Here is a 13,282-nt window from a genome sequence, read left to right as displayed (position 1 = left end):
ATGCACGCTTCATGAACCAGTTGTATTTTTTTGACTCCTCTAGATGAGTGTTTTTCAATCTTTTTCGAGCCAAGGCACATTTCTTTCATTGAATTTCCAGGACTATACATTGAACTTTGTAAGTCGCACAGGAAACTGCTGTTAACCGTGTAACGTATCCCGTGACGTATTTTCAGCACAAACATGTTTGGAACTGGTCATTATACAAGATATCACACATATCCACCAATGTTTTTTTTTTTTTTTTTTAACAGCACTCGATCAATGACTATTCCAACATTTGAAGAAAGAGAGTGGCTCATTCATAACACAACAAGGCATCGTTCACGTTCTCTGGTCATCCCCGATGGCTGTTTTACGCAAGTGTACAACAGCACATATTGTCAGAAGGCTCGCAAAAGTAGAACATGACTTGAGGGTGTGCTTGTAAAAATACTCAGAGCCAGTCACATAATTAATGATTACCTACATTACTGTCATAGCTTTGAACTGCAGGAAGCGAGTAACAACAAAAGAAAGATGCTCCCATGAGAATTTTTTTTTCCAGCAAAAATATTAAAAATGACTAGATTGTGGCAAATTTTGTACTGCAGTTCCAAGTTGACAGTTCCAATGTGACTGTGCGTCAATGCAGCCCACCCACACGGTGATGCCAGGCCAAGTGATGAGGGTGACCACCGGTGCTCCCATTCCTTGTGGTGCTGACGCAGTAGTCCAAGTGGAAGATACAGAACTTTTGAGAGAGTCTGAAGATGTAAGCAAGAAAACAAATTTTTGCCGGGAATACATGTGTCTCATCAAGTATGGTAATATTATCTCTGGTGTCTTTCAGGGCACTGAAGAATTAGAAGTGAGGATTATGGTGCAGGCTCGGCCAGGACAGGACATCAGGTAAAAAGTAACAATGACATCATGCTGCCAAAATTAATTGACTAGTCACATCAATGATCAAAATCGTCGACAATTAATTTAATAGTTGACAGGAGTCACTTATTATCGAAACTGTCTCATCTCCTGCTGCTCCTGCTGGCTGTATGCCTTGTCTGTGATGCACATGCGCGGTAGTGGTAATCCGGGCCATCCCGGATGTAAATGGAATCTTTGAGGGTAATGCAGTGTCTTGGCTAACCTGTGTTAGCAACAAAGTCTGGAAATTCGGGCGTATTTTCACCCAAAATCAAATCAAGTCATGTCAGCTTTATTGTCAACTATGCTCTATGTACAACATACAGCACAGATGAAATTTCTTTCCTCTCAACCACAGTGCAAACATGCAGTGCATTGAAAACACACACAGCTAAAAATAAGGGCAGCGAAACTGAACTGCATTAAAAAAGACAAATATAAAAAAAAAAAAATTTAAAAAAAAGAAAACTAAATAGCAATCAACAGGCAACCAAGGGCACTTGTGATTATTGCGGGTTGAAGTTAGGTAGTCCATTGTTTAAGTGTAATAATCGGATGTCAGGTGCTGAGGGAGGGTCACAGTCTGTGTCAAGAGGCAGGGGTAGAGTGGGGGGATTGCGGGCAGAAAAGGGCGGGGGGAGTTGAGTCTCCTGACCGCCTGGTGGAATAAACTGTTCTTGAGCCTGCTGGTTCGAGCACAGAGACACCGTAGTCTTCTCCCTGATGGCAGCAGGCTGAAGAGGCTGTGAGATGGGTGGGTGGAGGTAATAGTCAGCGAACTCTCATGTATTGACAACCAAAACAATTTTTTTTTTTTTTTTATGCTCGTGGTTGATACTGAACAAGCAACTCCCTTAGAGTCACACCCGAACTCACATAGAGTATCATGTTTCTGCTTGCTGGCGCGATCCGCTAAGATTTACATATGGTCCAATTTGTCGACCAATCACGCCTACTGTTGGTGATTAGTCGACGAGCAAAATAGTCGTTTGTGGCAGCCCTAACACACACACACACACGCCTAAAGGTGCTTTAGAACTTCATCTGTATTTGAAGTCAACTGTTATTGTCTGTTCAGGCCTATAGGTCATGACATCAGACGAGGAGAGTGTGTGTTAGCCAAAGGGACACACATGGGCCCATCAGAGATCGGTCTGCTGGCTACTGTGGGGGTGACTGATGTCAACGTGCACAAGTTCCCAGTGGTGGCCGTTATGTCCACTGGAAATGAGGTGTGTGCACACAAATAATCACAGGATTATTCCCAGCGCGTTCTCTCTTCATTAACTCACTGATTTATTGCATTCAAGCTGTTGAATCCAGAAGATGACCTCCACCCAGGAAAGATCAGAGACTCCAACCGTTCGACTCTGCTCGCCACCATCCAGGAACATGGATATCCAACCATCAACCTGGGCATTGTTGGAGACAAGTAAAAATATTACAAACAAAACAAATTATTTCCTGTTTCGGTAAAAAGTTCATTCCAAGCTGTAACTCTTCATTGATGCATTCTCACCCTTTGAATTTTGTGAAAATAATAATTGCCAAATACTGTCCTCAGAAATTAAGAATACAAAAAAATAATGATAAGAGTAAAATAATTTTACACACACACACACACACACACACACACACACACACACACACACACACACACACACACACACACACACACACAAATAAATTTTAAGGACACTGTATTTAGAGTTTCATCCACATCTTTCCAAATGCGTCTCTTATTTGAAATTTAACAGATCTCACAGAATCCTTGATCGAGTTTATTCCTCTGTGTTTGCAATATGCGGAGTCATTCATGACCCCGGAGTGACATTTCATACCTGTATGCGCAGCCCTGATGACCTGCTCTCAGCTCTTCATGAGGGAATCAGTCGTGCTGATGTCATCATCACCTCAGGGGGCGTCTCGATGGGAGAGAAGGTAAGATCCAAACTCTGACTCAACCAATGCTGAATTTTCCAGTTTTGATCATCTGACAACATTTGATCAATTAAACTGGCACAGTTAGATGAACATAATTTTACTGTGTCCAACCAGGACTTCCTGAAGCAGGTGCTGGACATTGACCTTCATGCTCAGATTCACTTTGGACGTGTGTTCATGAAGCCAGGGTGAGTAGATAAAGGATGACGTCCTTCTTTTTTTCTTTACCATTCACCCTTGTTTAGTTACCTTTCACCCTTCACAATACCAGTTAGTTTTGTTTTGTTTTGATTGAGCATGTAAATACCCCAAATCACCTTTGCTCTGTGGTGAAACAGGCTTCCGTGGATCGAGCAACACAGCTACGCGTGGGTAGCATCGCCACTAGATGTCCAACAATCGAGCTCATTTCGTATGTTTCTTAGTGGAAATGAAATGTACTAGTTGCTTTTTTTGGGGAAAAAAAAAGTTGCGAGCAAGGTTGAAAAATTTGGCAACCAAATCATAAAGTTGAGAACAATGACTGTTGCTTTTGTCAACTAGGTCCTCTCTGTTGTTCGCAAAATTTTGCCGGTCCATCATTTGACAAAATAACACGTCATAGTTCAGCAAATGAAAAATCCAATGTGATTAAAATGGTAAATGGAGTGCACTGTCAATCTATCTACATCATACGGTGACTAACCAAAGAGCTTCACATACAGTACACTCACTTACATTTCACATCAGCTTATTTGCCAATATATAGAACTGGGAGCTGCTTGCAACGGTTTTAACCCTAAAAACTCTAAAAGGTTTTCATTTAGCATTTAAAATGGCATACCATAACCAGAATTCCACTCCACATTGTGGCCAAAGGTAAAATCCAATCCAAAGCTACAGGGTTCAATTCCAACTCCGGCCTCCCTGTGTGGAGTTTGAATGTTCTCCCCGGGCCTGCGTGGGTTTTCTCCGGGTACTCCGGTTTCCTCCCACATTCCAAAAACATTGTCCCTAGGTGTGAGTGTGGGCGTGGATGGTTGTTTGTCTCTGTGTGCCCTGCGATTGGCTGGCAACCGATTCAGGGTCTCCCCCGCCTACTGCCCGAAGACAGCTGGGATGGGCTCCAGCACCCCCCGCGACCCTTGTGAGGATAAAGCGGTTCGGAAAATGGATGGATGTGTTGTTATAGCAAAATTAAGTGACATCATCTTTCTGCCTCCCTCGCCACTCACAGCTCTTTGAGTCATACCGCCACCTACTATACAGGAAGCGCAAAGCGTTTCCATCTTTCATCAAAGGAAGCAACCCTGCTCATATTCAATTCAGTCCTGCAAACACGAGACATTTTTGAAGATAAATAATTTCAAGATTTAACAGCAAACCACAACCCTAAAGGTTTACAGTATATGCAAATAAAAAAGGAGAGACATTTTAAGAATATTGTTTCCACTCACCTATGGTTAAATTGTTGCAAATTGGAATTTTGTAACTGTTAATGTAACTTGCTTATAGAGCTATGCTTAAAAAAAAGGGTTCTGTGTTTGTTTTCAGTCTTCCTACTACCTTTGCCACTGTTGACATTGATGGAACGCGGAAACTCATCTTTGCTCTGCCAGGTATTTAACTTGTCTGTATGTTTGTGTTACAGTTAGCTGGATATTTTGTTGTTAACCTCGAACTGGTATATCGAACTTCAGCATTCATCTTGTCTTCTCTCATCTTGTATTCAAGTTTTAAATTTCTTTTGTTCAGACAAATGTTTTTATCCGGTAAAGACAATACTCTTCCTTTGCTGGCAGTTTCAGCTGTCACTCCAGTCTTTGTCAGATCTGTCACCACGTCTTGCTGTGACTCGTTTTAAAACAGTTGTGGGAAACCTTCCAAATAAAGTTCCCTGACCCGACAAAGTCCACTCAGCCTTAATGATGATGATGATTGTTTTTTTTTTACTATAAAACCAAAATATTTGACACAGATCATTTTATGATGCAGTATACAATTCTTGGCGAAACGACAAGAATTAAAAAAAAAAAAAAACATGATTGAATATCTCAATCAAAAGTGAGAAAATTACCTTTGCAAAAATGAAATTTCAGGGCTCTACAGTTACATTTCCACTAGTAGTGCTAAAGTTGATCGCACCAGCACAGGATTAGGTCGCACCATAATTGACAGAAAATTGACAGATAATTTCCCATGGTGCATCTATCTGATCATCTCTCATGGCACACTGTCCTGTCAGGGCACATTGACTAGGAATCACTGCTTTCTTCCAATACTAATACAATTCAGTGATAAAACATGTCAATCGATAATGCTTCAGAGAAACATGCTGTCAGTTGACTGCTATGAAGCGCTACGTTTTTCCCCACTGAAAATCTGTGATCGCTTGTTTTTGCAGGTAACCCGGTGTCTGCAGTTGTCACATGTAATCTCTTTGTGATTCCTGCACTGAGGAAGATGCAAGGCATTCTGGACCCTAGACCCACCATTATTAAGGCCAGGGTAACCCACTTACTCACCCTCGCATACACACTGACAAAGAAAGCAAAATAAAAGGTACTTGTTTTTTTTTCTATTCATCTTTCACAGAATGCTATTTGTCAAGGGTATCCAATATATAATGCACTGTTTTTGAACTATACCATATGTTCACAATACATGGAGGTTTTGGTCAGGTTACTCCTCTGTCACAACATATGGCGTACGTATTCTACTTCGTACAAAACAAAAACAGACAATTATTTCTGCCTAAGAATCTCCGTGGACTGTGCCTGCTCTTTGGCCAACTGTCTGCAAAGTATGATCAGCTTCATTTTTCAATGAAAGAAAAACTGATTTTGAGTTGATGAGCAGCATGCAGTGTTTAGCCACACTTGGGGTGTGGCTAAATATGTTGCTGAGTTGCTCGTTAGTCCGTCATCCTTACCTCCGTGGTAGCGAATTAGCTACATTTTTGAGTAGTTTTGTTCTCATAAAGGGATGACGAGGAAAGCTAACCTAAAACTGACAGGGAACCGTTTAACACCGAAATTAAGTGTTCGGGTGATTGAGTACACTTCTCATAGAAATCTGGCTGGAACCACGTTTGAGCAGAGAACATCCAACTTTGAACAGCAAAATAGCAAGCAAAACTGGACTCTGGAGAGAAACTCATACTTGCTAAACAGAAACTGGAAATGAATTCAGATAGGTTAGGGCGTACGTCAGGCAGGAAAAGTGACCTGAAAAGTAGATTAATATAGTGGATACAATATAGTCATGACTTTTCATCTTGACTTTTGGTCTGCACAATTAATGTCCTCCAAATAAAATTAAAGCAGACCTTATCCTTTTTTTTTCTTTTTCCCCCCTTAATAAATCAATTTAACAGGCTAATTGAACACTCAAAATTGTCCCTAGGTGTGAGTGTGAGCGCGAATGGTTGTTCGTCTGTGTGTGCCTTGAGATTGGCTGGCAACCGATTCAGGGTGTCCCCCGCCTACGGCTGGGATAGGCTCCAGTTGTGGATATTCTTAGCTCAAAATGTTGCTTGAGATGGTATTAGAATTGCACACTTTTGAAAATTTGTACGAATCTGTACGAATTTACATATGTTGTCAATCTATAGCTGTTTAAATTTCACTTCCTGTTCGCCGTGTCAGATATTTTGAATGAGTGAAAATAAGATTCATTGCTCTTGTTTGATGACCAAAGCCTCAGGCAATAAGGCTAACACAAGGGTTAAGGAAGTCCCACCACTAGTTTGTTTGTGTTTGTTTTAGCTTTCGTGTGATGTGAAGCTAGATCCTCGACCAGAGTACCATCGCTGTATTCTCACCTGGCATCACCAAGAGCCGCTGCCCTGGGCTCAAAGCACAGGTGTGAGAATGCATGCACACAGGCAGGCTATAAGTGCCACACTTGGTCTCATCATTTCCACCATGACCAGAGCCAGAATTTCTCTCAACCAAATAACCATGCTCGCCTCCAATTTCTGTTCAAACATTTTCCATATAAATGTTGAGTAATGGTTGATGCTCTATTCAAATTTACCGGTCCTACTGACAACAGAATGATGACAAGAGCAACTAGGTCGTTTACGTGCGAAGGCTGCGTGCGCCATCAAAAGCCTTTCAACTAATTTGGGGTGTTATTTTATCCCTTTGTTAATATGGGATAAAAAGATTGAATGTTTCATTGATACTTAAAGAATAATGGGGATTCTGTCAATTAATTGAAATTCTAAAAACCGCAAAATTACCTGGGGTGTTTGTAATTTGCAAAGGTGGTTTTAGAGCATAGATTACCAATTCTGTCTTCCCATGAACATGTATAGAACGTTTTTTATCATTAATTTAGATTGTTTTTGCAAAAAATAGTATTTTTTTTTCTGTTTCTGTCCTAAGAATCCTTCACTTACATACACAATCTAATGCAATGAAACACAAGAGTTATATCAACATTTCTGCCTTTTGAAAAAAAACAAATGATCTGGATGTGATTTATCCTGTCAGTGAAATGGCATGAAAGTAACCACGTTATTACAAACACCTTTTCGTGCGTAGCAGTGCAGTTCTATTTAATAACGCTTACATGTATTATATATAATAGATATATTCGAAGATAATTGACTTAAAAAAGAAAACGGAGTTGGATGTACTCATAGATTTTGCAAGTGTACCTAAAAATGTGGCCAATGCAAGTCTGATCTGTATTTTAAAAGAGAAAATTGTGTTCACACGTTAGTTTGTGACTTTTTTTGTGCTTGAGGTGATCAACAAGTCTGAGGAAGTTTTTTTTTCCCCCCAAACTTCTTGTCCACCCCTTTCAGGTAACCAAGTGTCCAGCAGGCTAATGTCAATGCGCAGTGCCAACGGCCTGCTGATGTTGCCTCCGAAAACCGAGCAGTATGTGGAACTGCACAAGGGAGAAGTTGTGGATGTTATGGTCATCGGACGGCTATGATGCAGGTGCTTTCTCGAGTTTTAACATGGCTTCGGCGTTCTGTGCTTGACACTCACAAAGTTGAACATGTAGCAACTAACCCAGATATTTTTCTCCCCAGATTTCAGTCACTGGAGACAAATATATTGACGGTGCTGGGACTTCCTGCCTGGACAGGGGCATCTATTAGCTGTGATGTCATATGCAACAGCCAATTGGAGCCAGCAGACGTTGAATCCTCATAGGTCTGCGTTGAGAAGATTTAAGAAAAAAAAAATGTGAAGAAATATACAAATGAGATTTATTCTGTAATATTATATAATTCTCCTGATTATAATGATTATTAATATTCGTACTTCATCTGATATTATTATGGTTCTGATTGAATATCATCATCATTCTCGTAGTAATCACATTCTTGTCTCTCGAGTTCATTTGCTTTGTGCGATCAGCACTTTTCCTTAGTAGATCTAGTGATAGAAAATAACTCCGTTCCTCTGCTTCTGCCACACGCTCTTTTGTCTTCTTTGTTTCAGCTCTTCCGTCTTCCATCCCTCGCAACACAGCCTTTTGTAGAATCCCTTTGCAATTGATTGAAAACCGTTCCCCCCGACTTTGTTTGTCCGACCCCAAAAATCAAAACAGCAGCAACGATGCATTGTATTACACAATAAAACTGGTGACTCACTGAAAGCAGTGGATCATTAGCTAAGTCTTACTTGAATGACACTTGACAACCATAAACGCAGCAAATACACACCTAAAAAAAAAAAAACTTGGTGGAAGTTGTTGGCTGTTCTTAGTAGCTCCTAACTGGCTTGAGTTCAGGGCCCCACTTGTAACCTGTGGAATATTTTCCCACTGTGGTAGGAAGTGCGACGTGATGAACGCATTTCATCGGCTGGCAAATGCTATTAAGAGTTCCCGTGTGGAATTGCACTTCATCATTTTTGTGTTTTTTTATTTTTTTATTTTTTATCCTATCGAGCAGAGCTTGCAAATGACAAACCTAATCATGACCTATTGTAAGATGCTGCTGCTACATGTAGGTAAAATTACAAAGAATTCAGGATATAGGATTTTAATGGTCAAAACTGGCTTACTCTTGCTTTTGTTTGACCATCCCTTTTTAATATGTCACTTGAAAACAATCTTGACTTTGTAGAGGTCAAATGCTGGAAAGACTTCTAAAGCAAACATACAAGTTAAAAAAAACTGACTTCTTATTGGATATTTTTTATGATACTTTTTTTAAATTAGAGATGTCAGAAATGTATTGCACCCCTCTACATTTGGAGGATTTGGTGCCTTGTGCAAGGAAAATGCTCAGGAAGCAGACAAAAAACAAGCCCCCCTCGAAGAAAGATTCCGATTCGATCTTTGTTTTTCATTCAAATCCTCTGTTTCTACTTGTCGTTAAAACATTTTCATTTATTTCTTGCAATATTTCTGCAGCACCTCAACTTTTCAGCATTCACATACACTTTTTGTAGAATTTGTGTTGTTTAGTCAAGTATCCCCCGCCTCCCCACTTTGAGCTAAAGCACCCATTTTAAATGAGAAAAATGTCGGAAAAAAGTATGAATCCTGAAATTACAGTATGACGATCTTGTCTCAATTTACTGGTAGCCTACTGACAAATTGACATACTTGGTGTGAAACCTGGACCTGTTGATGTGAACACAAAGCTGATGCTGTCAACTCAAAGAAAGCCCTGACTAATTTTGTTGTTTGAATGACAACAGGCGGGTACACAAGTTTAATTTGCCTTCTGCTAGCTATGCCTGTCACTTGCAGTCGCTGACAAAGAGATATATATTTCACAGTTAAGTGAAATTGGATAATTTCCCACAGCACCCTTGGTTGGGAATCACTACTCTAGCTGCGTAATGTTTCCTCCTCTGCCTCTGAAAAAAAGAAAGTTGCGTTGAAAATGTCAAAAACAACAAAAATCAGAATCCTTGAACAAGCTCTCTCTACTGTATGCAGCCCAACAAATGTGAAAAAGACTAATATTTTATCTGTTGCTTCGTATGTGTTTATTGATTAACTGAATCAAAACGTCATCGCCTTCCAGAGGTGGGCATTTGTTTTACGAAATTTCGTCGTTCCATCAGCAGCAGCCTGGACACCTGTCCATTAAATTACACTCAAACGAAGATTGTATATTTGCTTTGGATCACAGAACTTCGTGGTATCATCTGCTTCCGCCTCATTAGCCAATCACAGCCGGCGATCACATTCCCCGCAGAGATCCTATTGAAAACAGGAGCACTCACTCTCACACATGTAGATTCAATGCAGTTCCCTCTAAGCCCCCCCCCCCGCGAACAAACAAACGAGACAGGCGGGGGGCTTGTTTCTCTCTATCGTCAGCAAAACGCAATGATGGGCGCAGATGTCATTTGTTATTTGACCTGGTTAGTGACGATTACACTGTTGAACGAAAGCCACTTCAATCAGTGCTTCGTCCTTTTTTTCTTCTTCTCGTTTTGCGTCAATCGTCAGCGAAGCGGGCGTCAGTACTGACGGAATGTCTGTCATTTTCAATACAAAGCAGACCAGTTGACTGCGATATTGTCATCTTTAGAAACTGACCTTGTAGAATTTGCCAAATAACAGAAATGTAAGCAATCGATATTCACCCTTCGCCCTAACTTTGCTCCAAAAGTTTGTGATTCTTCTTGTCAGTGTGATCAGTGCCAAACGAAGCCGTCCAAAAGGTTTAATGCTGCATTCTGATGGTAGGAGAAAAGCAAGTTTGTTGCACAGGTATTTTTCGTTTGATGAATATAGTGACGGCACCAAGTTGCTTGTTGATGTTTTTTCATGAATGGATGCTTCTCGTAATTGTTTTTGCTTCACTTGCCCAAAGGTCCAGAATGCGATCAGTGCTTCGTCCTTTTTTTCTTCTTCTCGTTTTGCGTCAATCGTCAGCGAAGCGGGCGTCAGTACTGACGGAATGTCTGTCATTTTCAATACAAAGCAGACCAGTTGACTGCGATATTGTCATCTTTAGAAACTGACCTTGTAGAATTTGCCAAATAACAGAAATGTAAGCAATCGATATTCACCCTTCGCCCTAACTTTGCTCCAAAAGTTTGTGATTCTTCTTGTCAGTGTGATCAGTGCCAAACGAAGCCGTCCAAAAGGTTTAATGCTGCATTCTGATGGTAGGAGAAAAGCAAGTTTGTTGCACAGGTATTTTTCGTTTGATGAATATAGTGACGGCACCAAGTTGCTTGTTGATGTTTTTTCATGAATGGATGCTTCTCGTAATTGTTTTTGCTTCACTTGCCCAAAGGTCCAGAATGCGATTTTTGTTTTTATTTTATCTATTTATTTATTTTTAATAAAAAAGAAGTTCATGTTACCATCGTCATTTGTGACATGAATGCAGCACGAGCGCTGGAGCTTGGACCCTTCTCTTGACTGCCTCTTGTGGTCTTCGCTCAGCCTCGCCCGAAATTCCTCAAACTAATTCCTGCCTCCCCCCAAGCTCTCATGAGGGGCGTGGCGCACACGTTGGGCAGGTTGCCATATGTGGGCAGGATATCTCTCCAATGTTCATGCTTCATTTGTGCTTGTGTTTATTTTGATTGTACTATATGTAAGATGATGTTGGACCATCCTTACTTAACCCTGTAGTGTGTGTATATCAGAAATGTCCCTGATACCTCAAAATCATCATATTTATATTGGGGCCTCATGCTGCGTTCATATCATAGTGTAGAGGGCAGACTGGAGGAAAGTGAGAGTGAGAATGACATCTCACTTTAGCTTGCTCAATGGTTGTGTGCGATAAATAAGTAGAAGTTAACTTATATTAGAACAAAAAAAGTTCACTGAAAAGACCTGCCAGGTTTTGCGCAATTTATATTTACATTAACACCGTTATGACCTGAACACGGATTATGAGCTCTTCCAGGCACCTGCCCAAACAGGCGGAATCAAAGCCTGACAGATTGATTGGAGTAAGAAGCAGGTTATTACTGCCTTTGTACTGAGTGATTCTTAACACCTGACTGAAATCAGTCTCACATTGCACACACTATAAACTATGACCAGCACTTGAAGCAATTACACAGCATTCTATTACTGTATAAAATATCATGTAAATTGTTTTTCTGTAATGATATTATTGAACTGAAAATGAATTAATAAAATTAATCCTGACTATTCTGTATCCCTTGTTTTGTTCCAGTTCTGTTTAGTCTGAAATATAAGTTGTGTGTATTAATTATTTTGTTAATTTTTTTAAAGAATACTTTCTCGTGTTTGTAAGACGGGACATGCATTGTTACACCTGGGGGACATTCCAGTAAGGTTCAACATGATCTTTATCTAAACCTTGACTTCCCCTGAACTCAAATAGTCAGATCATTTGGATCCAGAACAGCTGATCTCAACTAGTTCAATTAATTACCACAAGCTGAACTTGTGTACGGCCACAACCAAAAGACAACATCATCGGAGCCCCGACATGGCAATTCACTATGGAAATGGAAAGAAACCTGTTGCTTACAGCCCCTTGGAATTGGGGGTGAAAATGCAGACATATAGTGATTTAAAAATATAATTCATAAAAAATTAAGTAACATTGCTGCAGCAGCAAAGGAAAGTGAAGCAATTGCTGCATGAATGAATTACAACACTTTTACTATTAGATGCACTTAAGTACATTAAATTGTAGCATATAGCAATACATCTCAACTCTATTGAATAGCATTTAATTTTTATTTACAGTCCTCTCCAAAAGTATTGGACTGGCAAGGTCAATTCCGTTGTTTTGTTGTGTTTCCCGATCAATAGATAGATATCAGACAAAATTTCAGCTTTCAATTTGTGGTACAGTATTTACATTGTGACAGTACGAGAAGTTCGCCAGGGCAACAGGATGGGATGAGTGGTAACCTTATGTGTGGGTGCACAAACCGACTGCCTAAGTCCGCAATGCTAAGGTGAGGCTCCCGGTCTGCGGTGCTTTGCTTCATTTCCTGCTCATCCTCCATAAGAAATATGCACATATAGCTGTTTTAATGGGAACAAAAATTATATTAGTTGGATTGAAAAGAGAAGCAATTGAAATCACGGACCATAGAACTAGCATGGAATGTAATTCAATATTAGCATTTTAAGTCCCCCATGCCCCCCTCCCGCCTTTTTGTTTTTGTTTTTAAATTTTTCACATGCATCGGACGTCCAGCAGATGGTGGATGTCTGTCCAACTCGCCAGACAAGCGATTATACAGTATTGCAAAAAAAATATATATATAACGTTCTCAATTTGACCATAAAATATCTTGTCGTTGTAGTGTATTCAATTAAATACAGATTGCACCTGGTTTGCAAATACTGTAATTCTATACTGGTTTTATGCTTAACACAAGGTCCCAAAAATGTATTCATTTATCTATTTAAATTAAGATAGTTGCTCATCCCTGGCCTAGGCGCTCCTAATTGAAAAGTAATGCAAGTGGTATATCATAATTTATTCAGACAGACAATGCACTGGTGACGTAAT

General features: G+C 40.1%; 1 protein-coding gene across 3 annotated transcripts in view; it reads left to right on the top strand.

Moving 5' to 3' along the window:
- Positions 1-8,962, top strand: part of gphna (gephyrin a) — a 31,173-nt gene extending 22,211 nt beyond the window's left edge. For 2 of the 3 annotated variants that reach the window (XM_019876351.1, XM_019876343.1), the window contains 11 exons: positions 635-754; positions 833-891; positions 1,985-2,138; positions 2,217-2,338; positions 2,760-2,847; positions 2,965-3,038; positions 4,384-4,448; positions 5,234-5,337; positions 6,597-6,693; positions 7,646-7,784; positions 7,880-8,962. In XM_019876351.1, the coding sequence (XP_019731910.1) occupies positions 635-754; positions 833-891; positions 1,985-2,138; positions 2,217-2,338; positions 2,760-2,847; positions 2,965-3,038; positions 4,384-4,448; positions 5,234-5,337; positions 6,597-6,693; positions 7,646-7,779 (1,017 nt within the window). In that variant the 3' untranslated portion in view covers positions 7,780-7,784; positions 7,880-8,962. Of the gene's footprint in view, positions 1-634; positions 755-832; positions 892-1,984; positions 2,139-2,216; positions 2,339-2,759; positions 2,848-2,964; positions 3,039-4,383; positions 4,449-5,233; positions 5,392-6,596; positions 6,694-7,645; positions 7,785-7,879 lie in introns of those variants that run through there. The other variant, XM_019876360.1, reaches the window with a different exon arrangement.
- The last annotated feature ends 4,320 nt before the right edge of the window (positions 8,963-13,282 follow it).

The sequence above is a fragment of the Hippocampus comes genome, unplaced genomic scaffold, assembly GCF_001891065.2.
Source record: "Hippocampus comes isolate QL1 unplaced genomic scaffold, H_comes_QL1_v1.1 scaffold107, whole genome shotgun sequence".
NCBI lineage: Eukaryota > Metazoa > Chordata > Actinopteri > Syngnathiformes > Syngnathidae > Hippocampus > Hippocampus comes.
Note: the sequence above shows the minus strand (reverse complement) of the source record. Positions and strands in the feature narration are given on the sequence as shown.